Source organism: Cyprinus carpio, chromosome A14 (assembly GCF_018340385.1).
Source record: "Cyprinus carpio isolate SPL01 chromosome A14, ASM1834038v1, whole genome shotgun sequence".
Classification (NCBI taxonomy): Eukaryota; Metazoa; Chordata; class Actinopteri; order Cypriniformes; family Cyprinidae; genus Cyprinus; species Cyprinus carpio.
Genome location: NC_056585.1, coordinates 20,875,685 through 20,893,470, shown reverse-complemented (window position 1 = coordinate 20,893,470; position 17,786 = coordinate 20,875,685). Strand labels below are relative to the sequence as shown.

The following is a 17,786-nucleotide window of genomic DNA, read 5'->3' as shown; positions in this document are numbered from 1 at the left end:
ATACTACAGTAATTAAAGTAATTAAAAATCTGGCTGTGGTTTTGGTTACTTTTCACTTACAAACCCTGAACACTTATTTGTGGAAGATAGCAGCGAAGATTAGTTCACTTTATCTCTAATGATAGATGAAGAGCAACATCAATTATCTTACAACTAACCATCAATATTTATTATATGATATACACTACCATTTAAATTATTATTATTATTATTATTATTATTATTATTTATGTTTTTGAAAAAAAGTATTTTATGCTCACCAAGGCTGAACTGATTTGATCAAAATACATTTAAAAACAGTAATGGCTGAATTTTTAGTGGCCATCCAGTCTCATGATCCTTCAGAAATCATTGTAATGTGCTGATTTGGTGCTCAAGAAACATTTCTTAGAAGTTGTGTTGCACATTTTTGTTGTGGAAATCATGAAACAATTTATTTTCGGGAGACTTTCATGAATAGAAATTTCAAAAGAACAGCATTTATATAGCACAGAAATATTTTGTAACATAAATGTATTTACTGTCACTTTTGATCAGTTTAATGCATCCTTGTTAAATAAAAATATGAATATCTATATATATATATATATATATATATATATATATATATATATATATATATATATATATATATATAATAATTTTTATTATTATTATTAATAATAATAATAATAACAAAAAATAATCTCACTGATCACAAACGTTTGGACGGTAGCCGTATGTTTGTACCCGGGCCACGGTTGAATATTTTTTTCTTTTTTTTTTTCTTTTTGTTAATCAAAAACCAAAACAGCTTTGCATATATACAAAAGTTTCTTTGTCATTGCTACAGCGCTTTCCAGTGCATGTTTCAAAAGAGAAATTCTACGCAACGTCTTTTATTTTGTTTTTGACAAAATTTTAAGATGTTCTCCAAGCTTCACGTCAATTCAAATCTTAAAACACTGAGGACCAAAAAGCAGCATTTGATTTTTGTCTATTTGACCTCCATTCCATGGAGGAAACGGTGACGTCTGCGCGCATCGTGGACGCGCACCTGTTGCACGGTGTTTGACGCGAGCTTAGGAGACTGAAAAGTTTCCGTTTGTTCCGGGACGACGTTTATTTGGCGAAGCTGGAAGTCAGTGAGCTCGCAGGAAGAAGTGAACGAGAGAAAAAGTGTGGGGAAATCCTGCGCTATTGGTAAGTAAACATTTAAAGCACATACGAAGAGATTTTATTAAGAGATGTTAGGCATACGACAAACTGTACTAAACCGTTTAAATTTCTAGTTTAGAATAACGCTTCCCTGTGAAACACAACGAGTCGCGAGTTTCTCAGTTGTTGTCATTATGCGTCGATGTAGTCACTTTTCTTTTAAGATCTTGAAGTGTGCAAACATTTGTATTTTATTTCCCTATACGCTTTGCCTTTTATTTTCCTATACGTCAACTGTTACTTTTCTGTTCAATATTGAACTTTTTATGTGTAATGTTGGATAATTTAGTAATGTGAATTGAATGTTGTTGTTTATTGTCCATGTGTTAGAGCAGGACAGATCCTTATATCAGTGTAGCTGGAAGAAAGTGCATTCATTGTGGCATTCACTTTAATCCTTTCTGTTTTCCTCAAACATGAGGAACAAGTTTATCACAGAAGGTCCATTTGTTTTGGATATAGACCAAACCAGTCTTAATGGAAGGTTATTGATTTTTTATTTTTTTTTTCACACTTTTACCACCATTTGATCTCAAAGGGCTTTTACAAGGCTCTTGGATGCTACTAAGTAATAATCATCATAAATGCCTCATTAAGCTAATCGACTATCGAAGCTACTTGACTTCATCATAAAAAAAAAAAAATCTATTTATTCCTTCTCTTTCTCTAAAACTTGGTATTACAAGCACCTCCTGTGACTGTTTGCCTCTTTAAGAAGAATCGCTTTATGTAAGTCGCTTTGAATAAAAGTGTCTGCAAAATTACTAAATGTAAATGTAAAAAAAAGTAAAAGAAGAAGGTTTGCTGAAGACCTCCACCCATGGTTGTGTGTCTCATACAGGGCGGTAACACTTGTGATACGCTGACTGCATGTTGTTTTCCTCTTTTCCTGATGACATTCCAGTGCTCTGCCCCTTTTCCCAGGCTCTGCTGGCCTTTAGTTATTTATTCTCAAACAACATAATTTTTATTGATATGCTGTCCGTAATTTTACAAGCGACAAATCAAAACAAGGTTCTCATGCTCTCTGGTCAAAACATTTTCGTCCTTTCAGTGAGAAGCTGTCCCATTTATAAGCAGGCGTACCTATGTTTTTGCAAAATACGTACATTTGCTTGGCTTGATTTATTAAATGATTTATTACTGCTAATATGCTTATACTTGATTTATGTTGTAGATGCTGGGAAGTGAATATATTTACTTCCCTGCTGCGATATTGGCATTGCGAGCCATTGGTAACCAACTAATTTGCATGTGGAGCTGCATGTCACAGGGTGTCCTCGTGCTTGTTTAATTACTCTGCTCCTGCAGGGAGGTGATGAGGAGCCTCTGACATACTGACACTGACAGACACTGCATGGAGGAACTGTGAAAGGTCACTCCCTTTATTTGTCAGTTCAGCCCTATCTCCAGATCTCTACCCTTTTTTTAAACATTAAGACTTCCTTTATTTGTGTAACAATCATTATATATGTTAGTGTCTTCTCTGAAAAGCAAATGACCTCTGCTTGGTTGGGTGAGCTTCTATTATTATCTGTGAGCAACATTTATGTTACTCAGTAAGCGGTTGTATGTGGTTCTACGGGTTTCTGTTATTTGCATTTGTGTTGACATATATTATATTTTGTTGACTTAATGCATCCAGAGCCATTTGCTTGTTTTTTATATTCCTTAGAAGCAGGGCTTGGCTCTTGAGGATGGTGCAGAACATGGAGATCAACGTATCCTTCCTGACTGAGTCAGAGCAAGAATTCATACTAGAAGTCCTTCGGCGAGATGAGGAGCTGAGACGCTTGGAGGAGCTGCGTGTGAAGTGAGTGTCACTGTTAATAAATTAATAAAATAAAATGTTAATAATAAAAAAAAAATAAAAAAAAAAAAAAAAAATAACCAAGTTTCATTACACATCACATTACACTATTTATTTATTTTTTTTTTTTTAATGCTACCATTAAAAAAAATTTTGGGGGCAGTAAAAACCCTGAAAACATGTATCATATTAGACTCTATTTCGTACCATGGAAAGGATGTTTATCAGGCAAAAAATTCTGGGGAATGAATAAAAGCTAATTTTTGTACTCATAGGAAGCTGAAAGCTGAGTTGCTGGAAATCAAAAAGAAAGGGTGCAAACGTGGCAGTGGGAAATACAGTGAGCGCAGCTGTGGCCGCTGCCAGGAGCCTATGGGCCTTCTGACCCGCAGCGGTAGCCAGTGCAGAGTATGCAAACATCAGGTTTGCAGAAAATGTCAATCTGTTCGACCCAACGGATCTTGGATGTGCACCGTGTGTGTGCCAAAGAGATGTGAGTGTGTACCCCATGCCTCCCAGCTTCCCTCTCTTTGGCCTCAGTCCATTTAGAAACCCCTATTGTTAAGAGGCACATTAGACTGGAAAATGAGGCCCTTGCTTAATGGAAAAGGTTAATGTTCAACAGAAACTCAACTTTTCTTTTCTTTCAGAGATCTGAAGATGTGCACTGGTGACTGGTTTAATGACGATAGGGTTAACCGCTATTCTACAGCTCCTGGACACGACTTAGTCCGAGTTTCCCTCAGGAAAAGGCCTCTGAGTGAGTACAGGAAGCAGATGCCAGACAGTCTGATAAAGCAGTGTGAACTTGAAATTTTTGTTTTCATAAAGGGTGGAAAGTAGATTTTTTTTTGTGTGTGTGTGTGCTTTCACCAAGAGAATAGGACATAGGAATAATTCTCCTGTTTACTTTAGAGTTAAATGGCTAGCAGTGTTTTAAGATTAATCATTATACATCACTTACTTCCCCTTTTTAAAAATGGCATCTCTCTGTTCTAGGTAAAAAGCATGAGACAGCTGGGGAAATGCTGTTAAACAGAGCTGAGTTGAATTCCAGCCAAACTGTTCCTGTGCCCAAGCCAAGACTGAAAGACATTGCACTAGCAAATAAGAGGTGTGTCATCATCAGCACTTATTTAGTCTCATGTTTCTGCTATGAAAATAATGTAATGTTCTTTATCATTTTAATTGTCACAATTTCATTTTGTTCTATTAAACATCACGCAGGCCCAATTTTTTGTTAAAGAGAGAGTTCACCCAACATTTTAGATAATTCACATTTCATTCCTTTTTATATACACTACACATACATGTATATAATTTTTGATATAATTCACATTTTTGTACAACAACAGTCTTCACAGGCTATCAAGGCCCCACTAGGTGCCATTTTGACTTAATGGTATTTGGTTACGAGACACAAAAAAGCAAATACATTTGATAATAATGTCCAACCTGTTTGTTTGAGATCTTATCATTGTTGTGTTTCACTGGGGGAAAAAAATGCAGTTAGGTTTGTAATGATGTTTGGATGAGTAATAAAAGTAAATTTATATTTTAGAGTGTACTATTTATCCAGCCTCCAGGTGTTTAATGTGATTTATTAGGCTGACATCTTTGTCCAGCACTCTATACTTCATCCGTCTCATTCTTTCAGCTCACCCATTGAGAATTATGAGGGACTTGATGTGCGAGTGCAACAGCGTAGTGACACAGAATCAATAGAAAAAGCCAGTCTGGGCAGCAGCCTTGCTGAGACCGAATCATCCCACAGTACCCCCCTAATGCAAAGGTAAAATCTGTGTATGAGACGCAGAAATCCATGACTAATGATGTAGTACTGTGATGCAAGCCTCTTGATTTGCACCTAGAAAAGAGGAACCAACAGCCAAGACTAGTCCAGCAGGCTCTGCAGTGTCCATTTTGAGGGTCCCCGCTAACAGTGAAAGCCCATCTACCAGTGAGACAGTAAGTGTTAATTCATAGTTCACCCTGTTTAGCCATATATTTTTTTCTGTCCTAATTCTGTTCATGTGTCACCTATTATCTTGCTTTTTCCACCATCATCTCTCCAATTTAGCCTCGTTAATTCATCACATGAATGCGTGCTCTGACTCATTGCGTGATGTGGATAGGCTTTTCAAGAAAAGTGTTAGAAGAGTGCACAAACTATCAGGTGACATTATATTGGGAAAATACACTATTCAAAAGTCTGGGATCATCAAGTTCAAAAGCGACCGTTCAGTCATTTATAATGTTACAAAAGATTTCTGTTTCAAACTAAAGCTGTTCTTTCTATTTCTCAAATTATCCTGAGAAAATGTATCACAGTTTTCCACAAAATATTAATCAGCACAACTGCATCACAGGAATAAGCGACATTTTAAAATAGAATAAAATTATTTTGAATTGACATATTTCACAAAATTACAGTTTTGAGACTATATTTTTGATCAAAGTAATGCAGCCTTGGTCAATATAAGAGAATTGTTTTTCAAAAACAATACATAATCTTACCGACCCCAAACTTTTGAACGGAAGTGTACATACATTTATTTTATTATTATTATCATTTTACTCTGGGTTTTAAAGATGCAAACACTGTTTTGTCATAGAAATTAAACCAGCCTCCACACTTGACTTGAGTAAAGATGGAACAGAAAATGCTACACCCTCTATGGGAGACAGAAGCCAGTCAGTTCCTGGCCTTAATGCTGTGAGTTAATTTCAAACAAATTCAAACTATTCCAAACAAGCTTGCACTGTATTATTCTGAATGTCTGACTTATTTCATAAGGATGATGAGGAGGAGGAGGAAGAGGAAGATATTGATAACTTGGTGAATATACACAGGCAGAAATTCGGTGATAGTTCGGGAAGTCTGGGAGGGTACTCAAGGGTAACCCACCTTAATATTATTAATTAAAATAAAATAAAATATTATTAAAATGAAGTAATATTCAAATGGTTGAATTGTAAATAAATTATTACTAATAATACAACAGTATTTAAATATACATTTTTTGTTTAAATTTATTCACAAATTAAATAAAATTTAGTATTAGACACATGAATATGCTTTGCAGCTGTTATTATTATTTAATTCCACAGGCCACTCTTGGTAGTACAATGAGTGTGTACAGTGAAGCAGGAGACTACGACCGTGTGGAAGTTAGTGGAGATATTCTCTTCTCTCTCAGCTATGATGAGCCGAGCCAGAGCCTGTCTGTTGTGGTCCATGAGTGTAAAGGACTGGCTTATGCTGATGCAGCAAAAAAGAAGTGCAACCCGTAAGTGGGCCTCCACACAACATATGCTAAGTGATTTCCATGTGGTTTCTTGAGAGGGTCTTAAGTTCTTTACTGTCTTCCAAGAATAATAATAATTTTTCACCCATGAATCATACGACTGGATTTCCCTATTACAGAGAGAAAATCACTGCTAAACTCTCACGATTGGTTGATTCCTTTTCACAGATATGTCAAGGCTTACCTCCTCCCAGACAAGAGCAAGAAGAAAACCTCAATCAAACAGAACATTAACCCCAGTTTTAAGGAAACACTGAAGGTATAGTTTTAATTAATTTAAGATCCTATTTATAAATAGTAGAATTTTCAGTAAATTGATTCTAAGCAAAATCAAACTCCCCAAAATATCTAATTTTTCATGGTTTGGAACAACAAATACTATCAGACACTGATCCCATTGAGTAATAATAGCAACACTATTATATAGTGCTGCGCTTTTATGTCTGGTAATTAAAACTCTGCACACTAACTTCAGGTTTCGAATGGGCTTGGTATTGACAGAGAAGATAAGTACACTGATATCACTGAGTCACAGTCAGATAAATATTAGTTCATATGCTTGCCCCATTTTAATCTAGAGCAAACAACATGCGTAGTTCATACAAACAGACTAAACACACTGGCCAAAGCTCCTACATGGTAACCTCTTACTTAAATATATATTTCATATTGACAACCTGTCTTGTGCTTGTTTGTTTTAGTATTCCATCAGCCGCACCCAGCTCATGACTCGAACACTGCAACTCTCAGTTTGGCACTACGACCGTTTTGGCCACAATGCCTTTCTGGGTGAGGTGGAGGTACCAATGGATAGCTATGACATTGACTCTGCACATCAAGAGTGCATGGCTCTTAGAGGAAAGGTGTATATACATGTTTTGATGCCACATAAATATGCCACTGTACTCAAGTTGTTGTTTTGTTTAGTAGTACCATTACAGTTTTTATTTTTCATTTGTCTTCATAGGCAGCTGCCCAGCCAGCATCTCCATTTGATCAGTACAAAGGAGAGCTGGTGATTTCACTGAAGTATGTCACAGCAAATAAGACACATGCAGAGGACTCTAATGGAAAAGGTGAGGGAAAACACAATTTACACATCTATAAAATGTCTTTAACATAGTAAATTATGCCTCTATTCTTTAATGAAGGAAAAAAAAAGACCAAACTCACGGATGGTGCTGAGCTGCACGTGTTGATCAAAGAGGCCAAAAATTTGACAGCCATGAAAGCTGAGGGCACATGTGATTCCTTTGTGAAAGGGTTTGCAAACATCTATTTCATTACATCTGTTTTGTTTTAAAAGGCCCTTGTTTATTTCTACTATTAACTCTGTCCTTCAGGTATCTGCTGCCATCAAAGAGCAAGTCTTCCTCAAAGAAGAAGACTCCGCTTGTGAAGAAGACAAAGAACCCAAACTACAACCACACATTTGTGTACAACCACCTGAGTCTGGAGCAGCTGAAGGATGTATGTCTGGAGCTCACTGTCTGGGACAGAGAGACCCTGTCCAGCAACGACTTCCTGGGAGGAGTTCGCCTCAGTTGGGAGGAGGTAAGCGCATCTGCTGCTACATATTCCTTTGAGTTAAAATCAATTCAGAAGCCTTTAACATTGATTTAATTACTGGATTCACTAACTCCAGACACCAAATTCAGAAGATGTGTCAAGCTTTATTGATATTATTAATGTTTTTAAAACTGGGGCTGATAAGATATTCAAGTCATTTTAAACTTATTTTTGCACAGTGACTATTAAGGAAGGAAAGGAAGAGTGGGTGGCAGACTCCACAGGGGAGGAGATCTTGCTGTGGAAGAAGATGATGCAGTACCCCGACTCTTGGGCAGAAGGCACTCTTCCACTGCGCTCGTCCCATGGGAAAGGGCAATTAAGGACGCTGCACAATACCCCCCCTCCCACCCACCAAAGCCATTATAAGGACAGGGGGGTAACATTCCACAACATCTGTATGTTGCTGTTACAGCTGCGCAATATAAGAACGTTAATGCATCACAGTAATATTTTAAAGTCTTTTTAGGTTAATGCATCTTTTATATTTTTAAACATTTAAGGTAGTTCACAAATAATGATGTGAAACTGTTGCAGTGTGTATATGTTAATTATATTTATTTTCTATAAATGTTGCAGTTGAACTGATGTTTATCATTTGAATGCTGTTCTTAAAAATTAATGTTTGGAGACATTAAAGGTTTTAGTTGAAAACACTTTGGTTTTAAAATGTGCACTTAATGTACGGCCGAAAAATGTACACGTTTAAACACAATGTAGTTTAATGTCATAATGCTGATTTACTCTGTTTTGAGCACCTTCTGTTTAGGAGCTACACGAAAGTAAAGTACCAGCATTTAATAAATATTAAATATTTTAAGAATCCACATTGTGTGCTGTGCACTCAATTATACATAGCTAAAATTATTTTGCTCAGGAATATGTATATCTTGTGCAACCCCACCTGGCAGTTTTCCACTTGCAGGTTAAAAGCTGTCCCAGACTAAATCACATTTCCAGCTGTGATTTTTCCGTTAATATCTGCAACAATATCACATTATATAATATTTTTTCTATAAAACAGGCTCTTGAGGTGCCTGTCGCTATAATAATAAAAAATAAAAAAAACTCCCACCCACAACATCAGATCTGGAGTTGATCAGACCGAGGTCAGTCACAGAAGTCCCTGTTAATCGCTAGTCTCTCTAGCTCCTCCTCTGTGAGGAGATACTCGTCTACGTATGAGTAGAGCTCATCAGAGGTGGTGGGGGTAACAAAGCGCTCCCGATCCACACCATACTCATCCAGCAGCACCATGGTGAAATACGCTGTAGATATATGCAGTGCCTGTCTGTTACATACAAACAAAAAACACATGCAAACAATAATTTACTACTTTTAGATTGGAAACACACATGCATAGTGAAGAGAATCAACAAAACATTGTCCTTCAGTATAGAGTCCCTGTTATTGCAAAACCTTATAAAAGTATTTTGTCCAAGAATTTCATGTGGCTTTAAAAAAAAAAAAAAATAGCCTGGTCAATATGTCTCTACTGGAACTTAAAGTCAGCATTAAATCCCGTTTTCATCACATGATATTTGATATACAGTACAATGAGAAAGCTTGATTTTATCAATTGGAAACATTAAAAAAGTAAATATGGTTAATTTCATGTTGACTTGACTGTTGTAATATTGCCGTTGTCATCTGCCAGTATGACTTCCACGCAAGACCTTAAATACAACAGTTAAATATACAGTACTGATCATGTAAACACTACTGTAGATACTCCGTAAGTTACCTAAGTCCCTCTATGACTTCAGGCTCTAGTTGTTGTTGTTTGATGCGGCCCACTGCACGAGGTGGAGTTCCTAAAAGCTCGATCACTGTCACATGTCGCAGATCCAGACCACACTCAGCTTTCTGTGTCAGAACATTCCCACAGTCATATAGTTATGCTTCGTAATGGGACTGTAACTCTCCTTTCTTAAGATTATTTTTGCTTTTATGAAGGAAGTATCTATATTACCTGTAGCATAATATTCTGAAGCCTGTACTTCTGGTTAGCGTTTTCTGGAGTAGACCACAACAAGAAGCCTTCTCTTTTCATAAAACTGGTCAAGCAGAGCACCAGCAGACCTGACGTCTGTTTTTATGTCCATCACTAAAAGATAAAGCAAATGTTTCACAACAACAATTTGAGAAAGATATTAGAATTTATGAGTTTCAATTAAAAATACACATAACCTCAAGCACATACTCACATACACACCGAGCTGCTTCATCAGACCAGTTGCGGTTGAGCTGACAAACGCGAGTTGCAAAACCTGTCCTTTCGAAGCCAGGATCACAATGGTACTCACATACAGCCCCATAATTATTGCCATCAGATGAGCACATCAGATAGCCATGCATAGGCGGCTTTAGCTTTGGACATCGCCTCACTGAGGGGGAAAAAACATTTCAGTTTAAGACATATACAGTATACAACTGTATAGTACAACGAAAGTGCAGCTGACTGGATGTAGAGAAGGGAGATAAAACCTTAATTAATATTTTAATAATATAAAAAATTATAACCCAAAAACGAAAATTCTGTAATTATTTACTCATGGCTTTATTTTTCTGTGGAATGCAAAAGAAGATATTTTGAAAAATGTCTCAGTGCTTTTGGACCATGTAATGAAAGTTCAGTGGGGTCCAATAAAAGTCGAAAACAACATAAACGTGAGTAAATGATGACACAGTTTTCATTCTGGAGTAAAGTATCTCTTTAGCACTTTCCAGCAGAAGCAAATCAAAATTTTATACTAGCTTTACCTTCAACATGCACTGTAAATTTGCATGTGGCTGTGTTGCGAGCCTGGTCAGAGACTTTATATCGAATTACATGTGTTCCTTCAGGAAAGTCGGATCCAGACTCCGGTCCATTTTCGCAAGACCCTGATAAAGGATGACAAAAATGCAGTTTACAAGTTGCCTCTTTGACACAGAGGAAGTTGGAAGGCTTTCCTAAAATGTGATGCGCATACTGTAGTGCTCTGTCAGCGGTATCTTTAGCAACAGGACGCTCCCATGAAACCATAGCAGTTACTTTTTTCCTGGGTTCTGCTACTTTCACTCTGGACAAAGGACATTTCAGTTTGGGGGGGCGTCATGATCTGAAAACAATGTAATTTTTAGTCATTGTTACAGCATCTTCTCTCTGGCCGAAATAATGATATAATAGCATCTGCAAACTATCAATGAATGACTACATTTTTCAAATGTACCTGCACACGTCGGTTCTGTGCCGCTCCACGTTCCCTCTTCTTGGCACATCCGGTAGCGATCTCCCTCAATCTGGTAGCCTTCATAGCAGTTGTAGTCACACCTGGAGTCTACCACAAAACCACGGGTGCAACTGTACATACCGTGGTCAATCAGAGGCAGAACATGGCAACGTATCTCTGAGATTCAGACATAATATAAACACATGGTTCAAGTAAGTATAGATTGTCAAGTATTCTGCAGCAGCTGCCTAATATATGTTTCTGAATCAAAGAGCTAGTTTCTCTGACAATTATTGTGACACCCTATAAGTATACTTACTTCGACAGACAGCGGATCCAGACCAGCGGCGGTTGGGCATGCATTGCACAGATGCTTGGCCCAGCCGTTTATATCCTCGATCACAGGAGAGGCAACAGCGCGTTCCGAGCGAGCCCCGGTGGTGCCCGCCTCGAGGGAGAAGAACAGGACACTTCCCCATGGGACGTAAGCTTAAATATGTGGCACCACTGCGGATCTGATGACAAAAAATGGAAAAATGTTTTTTTTTTTTTTTAAGTAACTGTAGCATTTCGCAATAAGTCATACTGTATAATTTGTTTGTGTATTTTTACGTTTGCAGTCCAACTGGGGGGTGTAATAAATCTCGTCCTCATCCACAACTTCATTGGTGTCATGGTAAGAAGACGCTGAGCCTAAAAGAAAAAACATAAAGCCTGAAGTTTTGATCTCAAAAAAGTCTACTAAAAAGTCATCCTGAGTCAAAATATTGGCCGGGCACATCATAGCAAAAAATCAGCTGCATCATAGTATCCTGCAGCCTCAGCAGTAGAGAAAAAAGATCCCCAACCACCCTGGTTTTTTGTTTCCAAGCAGCACAACCACCATCATCATTTTTTTCCTCTCACACGTTTTTCTGGTTTCACCATACACAAACCTCTTAACATACTCATTGGAGGAACTCTTCAGTTTATAACCATGAGCTTTCCCTAAAAAAATAAGGATACTTTCAGGAAAAATATACTGAGAAGATTGTTAAATGCAGCTTTAAAAACACAATCAAAGTTCAATACTGTACAGTTTGTATTAACGTCAGCCAAATCTAAGATAGAATTGTTTTAACCAATGCCAAAATCGCATTTGCCAAAAGGTGCTGCTCTCAGCACACAGAAAACTGAAGATCCAGCCAAGTCAGGGTTTTCAAGTCCATGTTTACTGGATTAAGATCTTTAAAAATAATTTTATAGAGGCTAGTATTTCTTACTATTTAAAAAAAATAACTGAGACATGTCTGAGCAAAAGGAGATTGGAATCTAAGCTAATGAAATGGAAATAAGACAACGGTATGCAAAGATGTTGCCAGGCCTAGAGGGATCTAATTTTAAATATCCATCCAATTTACAAAAACGTTTGTCTTATGTAGGGTCAGGGAATGCTGGAGCTTAACCCAGATTCTTGGTTTTTAGGCAAGGAATCGCCATCAGCAGATGGCCAGATTTTAAATACATTCATTTAAATATATAAATGTAGAATTCCTACTCATAGAGACTGACTGCAGCTGTCTACAGTCTAGAGTTGTAGCATACCAAGACTGTGACTCAACATTTGTCAATACCCACACTGCTTTACAATACCTGGAAAACATTATGCAGCTGTCCTGTTTGTGTGTGGAACATGTTCTCATTTACACAAACTATTTGGAAACTGTGCAGAAAACCAAACCTCATTGCTCTTTTAATTATATAAATATGCAAGCTCCTATGAACAGCCATTTGTTTTGAATAATCAATTCACCTTGCATAGCATATACATTGCAAGATATTTATTCTTGCTTGCTTGTTTGGGCTCCCACAGTGGGAAAATCCACCCAGAGAATGACGACAGAGGTGAAGTTCTTCATTTTGTAGTTTAAATTAGGGCTCTGACACAGATGGTGAGCTCACACAGTCAGTCATTTACTGGGTATAGGTTTATAATTACAAACTGTTGTTTAGAACATCATGGAAATTATACATCAAATAGTGAACAAGGATGAAACAAGTATCTTTAAGTCTATGTTTTGTAAAAACTGCTCATTTAGCCAAATAGACTAACTAGGCTCAATTGAATGACAGTGGTGCTTTGGGAATCACAGCTGGCGGGAAAAGGAGCACCGACTAAACACAGTATTACCAAACAATGTTTAAAAGTTGCTCAGGTCTGTCAGTTTGTAGCCATGCATACTATTATTTATGAACGTCTTTATATTCAATTCGTTCTTTTAAAAACATTTAATAAAATCTCAATTTCTCCACTAAGATCTTAGTCCGTAACTCCAGTGCAAAGGTAAACAAAATCACATCTGAAACACCAGTCGACAAAGTTTCAATTCTGTACTCTACAAAATAAACCCTGCGTTGTTCAATTCCAGTGAAGACTGCAGTTTCATAAAGCATGAGAATATATCAAGATCTCTTACCCTCAGTGAAAAAATCACCCAGAGACTGATAAATGATGCAACACTCAACAAACAATTTAAAATTAAATTTGTTCATTGCATTGGACGTCAGGCGGAATATTACTATAAATGCAGTTTTTACTTAATATTCGGCTATAACCGAAAGTAATCGTTCGGATAACTAATTTCTGACAGAGTGAGTTATAGTCCCAAAAGAATGTGAATCCCACGCAGCCTTCGAACGACTGGCGTCTCAACAACCAGTATAATCTCAGCACAAAATTTCTTCAGTCTTCTGTGTAATGAGCACTTGGACGGATGGTGGCACTGCTGCTTCATAATCGTTTTTCTGGAAACTCTGGCCAAACAAACAAGGTCTAATGATGATAAGTATTACATAATAGCAAAAGCAATAAAAACCAGATTGAATAATTAAAGAACTAATATATACCAGGGTTGGTAAGACAAATAAATTAGTTTAACGATTTATAGGGTAAATATATATATTCATGAAACTTCAAACTTGAAAAAAAGAAAAAAGTTTAATGAATTGAATACATTTCGAAACATTTTAAACATCCTTAATCCTGCAGTACTGAAGATGTTTGAAACAATGAAACACTCATTACTAATCACATATTCACGCATTTGATAAATTCTAAATGAATCTGTGATTGTTCCATGCGAAATAATTAAAAAATGATTCTAATATTAAATGTATATTCTAAGAATATTACAATGTTTCTCCTGACCGTAGATACATGCATCAAACCTGGTGTTGGGGACTCCTACCCAATATTAGGACACTTTAAAATATCATATGACCTGGTCTTTAATGGGGAGCTTACGGGCGTTTAAAAAGGTAAACAACTCACACACTCACTATAATTATCTTAAAGTTCACAATAAATATATATGGTTTAAATTGTTACTGCCATTGAAGTTATTATTTTGGAACAAATGTAAATTATATATAGTACGATATATACAAAATACTATTTACATTAATGCTTATACATTATATAGAGTATATATATATATATATATATCTATATATATATATATCATATATAGTACATATATATATAGTATATATATAATATATGTATATTGGTAGTGTAAGTAATGTTTTATTTAACCAAAAAACGTTTGACTGGGAGGCATAAGGAATTTACATTTGATAAAAAAAAAAATTGCTTCCTCATTTCAACACACAGAACAGCACACACACACATCACACCACACACACACACACCAAATATATATATATTATATATAGTATATATATAATATATAGGATAGATATATATATACATTTTAATAATATATAATATATATATCGTAATATATCTATCATATATATAATATATATAATCTAATCACTCAACAAATATATATATATATATCAGATGGTAGGTAGTGTGTTCACAGTGAAAAACTGCAATCAAAGGTGCATTTCGTGTAACTGTATGACGAACCCTTATGAACCGGAAAAAAACAAAAAACAGTGTGGAACGCTGCCCTCGACGTTCGCAACGTGCCCTGATACGTAGCGGAAGGGGCGTGTTTACCGGCTCGAGTCGCGGAGGGAGCGGTCGTAGATGTTGTCAACTTCTTACGCTACAGAAAAACACCTTCAAATGTGAGTTCAGTGGCTCACGTCGTTCATTCGTTGTGTGTGAAATGTGTCCTGTGTTTGTAAAGCCTCATGTTAATATATTTTGTGTATGAAGTATAATTCTTGTGTTAAGTGTTCGTAGTGTTTCCATTCGGTACACTGTCAATATTTGTTCACTAGACGGTTGTTTAGTGCGTGCTTAGCCCTGGTCGCCGCCTACTGGCGTAACTATGTAACGTAGAAAAAAAAGGTAGCAATCGGTCAAAAAAATACAAGACCTTGAAATAACTGATGTACACCGTACTTCAAAGACTTCCCTGCTATGCAGCAGAGAATACTTTTGCCACCTCAGACCCCTGCGTGGGAAATTTACTCAATGCACAATTGTTAGGCAGATACCATTAGTTTGTTTTCCATTGTGAAAACAATAATTGTTCTGTCAACACTTCTTTGTGTTGTCCCTCCCTTCAATTACATTTCATAACATTGCATTTCGTTGTAGGCGTCATTGCGGTACAATGTGGCAAGTTCCCTAGGTAGCACAACGAAATTAAATTAAAGTAAATAGTTGCAATAAATAATTAAATGTCTTATCCGAACCTTTGTCCTTTATTATTTAACATTACACTTTTGTTTATAAGTATTTCCTCTTAAATGTCCTTAACATTGCAGTTTGTGTTTATAATATGGCTCGTAAATTTCCCTTAACATTGCATGTTGGTTTATATTAAACTGCTCTTAACCTGGTGTCCTGTACTGCGTTGACTTAAGCATGGTTTTTAATCTTTCATTTTTGTAAATGAAGGCTGGAGCATTTATTACGTTTATTAAAAAAGTGTACCAATGGCATTTTATAAGGCATACCGTGACTCAACCTCTAATGACCATAAAGAGTATGTCTCTGTTGCTTTAATACACAGAAGTACTCGCCCCGATCCGACTCTGCTTCCATTTAAGGTCACATTGTACTTTTCTCGGCCGAGAATAAGTCGTCCTGGTTTCATCACGATACAGTAGTCTGCCTTCCCCTTTAAATGGATTCTGGGACCAATGCCAAAGTTGTGATCATAGAAAAGAAACTAACAGGATGTCTCGAGGAAGATTTCAGTTATACCATTCTATTGGTTAGGAAGGGAATCCTTTTAATTTCGCAACGTTTCAGAAGCATCAGGTAAGCGCACTATCCATGTTTAGTCGCCCTCCTTTGCTTTTCTTAATGAACTGGAAATGGCAAGGCTCGAGTCTGTTGATCAAAAAAACTAACACACAGCTGTGTTGGAGCTACATAAGCATAAAGCAATCAGCCTACAGACATAATAGCAGGACATTAGGTATGTGGCATACTCTGTCGCGACGTTTTTTACTATGAAACCGAAAAGATCTAACATGCATAGATTCCAAGTTTGTCTCGTAAAAACAGCAAATGCTCGAGCTGAGGAATTGTAGAACGTATTAAAAACATGACGCGCACAGCCTCGATGTCTTACAGCCTCATCCACCATAATATTCAACACATCGAGCACATATTTGATATCTGCTGACATTCAGAGTAGTTGGGGATCGCTACGCGTTTTGTTATAGGTGTGTGGCATGGATATGGCGAAAGAAATACACGGCAAATGTCTCTCCATCTTAGACCGCAGAGCCCATTTGGTGTTTAAATTCGGCTATCTGTTACATTTACGTGATTTATGTTGTGAATTAATAGCACGTTACACTAACCACGATACACTTGGCGGTTCTTTGACCTTAAGACATTAAAAGCACAAATTAAATTAGTTTTCTTGTTGTTTTGACACCGTTATAGATTTCTTGTTACACTATCAGTTTGTTTTTTAATTATTATTAATATAGTTTTATATGTATATCAGATTAAAAATTGAGATTTTTGATCCCACTTCAGATGCCTTGACCTTTTGACCTTAGGATCGGAAATAATCTAAAAAATGAAAATTTGGCGTCAATGAATTGAGTTGACTTTTTTTAAAAGTAAAATTAGTATTACTTCATATCAATAACTTGTTTTTAATTATCAACATATGTCGTGACTCCCAACTTTTGTGTTCTAATTTTTCTGCAAGAAAATTTTATTTTATTTTAGAATTGTACAGAAGTTGTAGTGTTAAGTATAAGTTTCCTTTATATGGTGAAACGCTGAGAAATGAATGGAAAATAAAAATGCTCTTATAAAAATTTTTATTTGGAACGCCTGAGGTGGTGATAAACACACTCTTGAAGGTTAATCATCTCCTTTCTCTTACTTTTAAATAAAATTACTAGGTGGAGAAAATGTTGTGGACGATATTATTCAGAATTCTGAGGATGGATCTGAAATAATTCAGTCTAGTTGCACTAGAACATCTTGATTAGTATTGCATGTTCAGTTTGTGTATTTTTTATTTATATTTATTATTTTTTTTTGTTTTTGTTTTTTACTACCCTCAACCCAGTAAACTTGCGCAAGCATTCTGAGCTTTGAGCTGCTCAGACTCATCTGCTGGTGTTAAAGCAGGATAACTGGCTGTGGATGGCTTTGTGACTCCTTGCACAGAGCGCAGTCTATTTGGCAGCCAACACCGGTGAGTTTTATTTCAGTTTCTAATTGAAAATGTGCATTTCTAAAATGCTAGCAGA

General features: G+C 36.4%; 1 protein-coding gene and 1 pseudogene across 1 annotated transcript; one reads left to right on the top strand and one right to left on the bottom strand.

Moving 5' to 3' along the window:
• Positions 1–917: 917 nt before the first annotated feature.
• On the top strand, positions 918–8,402 carry LOC109101463 (synaptotagmin-like protein 4). The gene is made up of 18 exons (XM_042770543.1): positions 918–1,182; positions 2,873–3,010; positions 3,283–3,500; positions 3,660–3,767; positions 4,007–4,121; positions 4,665–4,799; positions 4,879–4,979; positions 5,088–5,183; positions 5,623–5,723; positions 5,805–5,906; positions 6,119–6,297; positions 6,484–6,574; positions 7,017–7,178; positions 7,283–7,391; positions 7,467–7,578; positions 7,659–7,864; positions 8,058–8,263; positions 8,388–8,402. The coding sequence occupies exons 2-18, from the start codon at positions 2,895–2,897 to the stop codon at positions 8,400–8,402; spliced, it is 2,172 nt and encodes a 723-aa protein (XP_042626477.1). The 5' UTR covers positions 918–1,182; positions 2,873–2,894.
• Positions 8,403–8,913: 511 nt separating this feature from the next.
• On the bottom strand, positions 8,914–12,044 carry LOC122133920 (annotated as a pseudogene).
• Positions 12,045–17,786: the final 5,742 nt, after the last annotated feature.

Excerpts from the sequence above, each read along its gene's own strand:
- LOC109101463 (XM_042770543.1), top strand. The coding sequence starts at position 2,895 with ATGGTGCAGAACATGGAGATCAACGTATCCTTCCTGACTGAGTCAGAG. Across the intron at positions 3,011-3,282 it reads TTGGAGGAGCTGCGTGTGAA|GAAGCTGAAAGCTGAGTTGC; the intron begins GTGAGTGTCACT and ends TTGTACTCATAG. Across the intron at positions 5,184-5,622 it reads AAGAGTGCACAAACTATCAG|AAATTAAACCAGCCTCCACA; the intron begins GTGACATTATAT and ends GTTTTGTCATAG.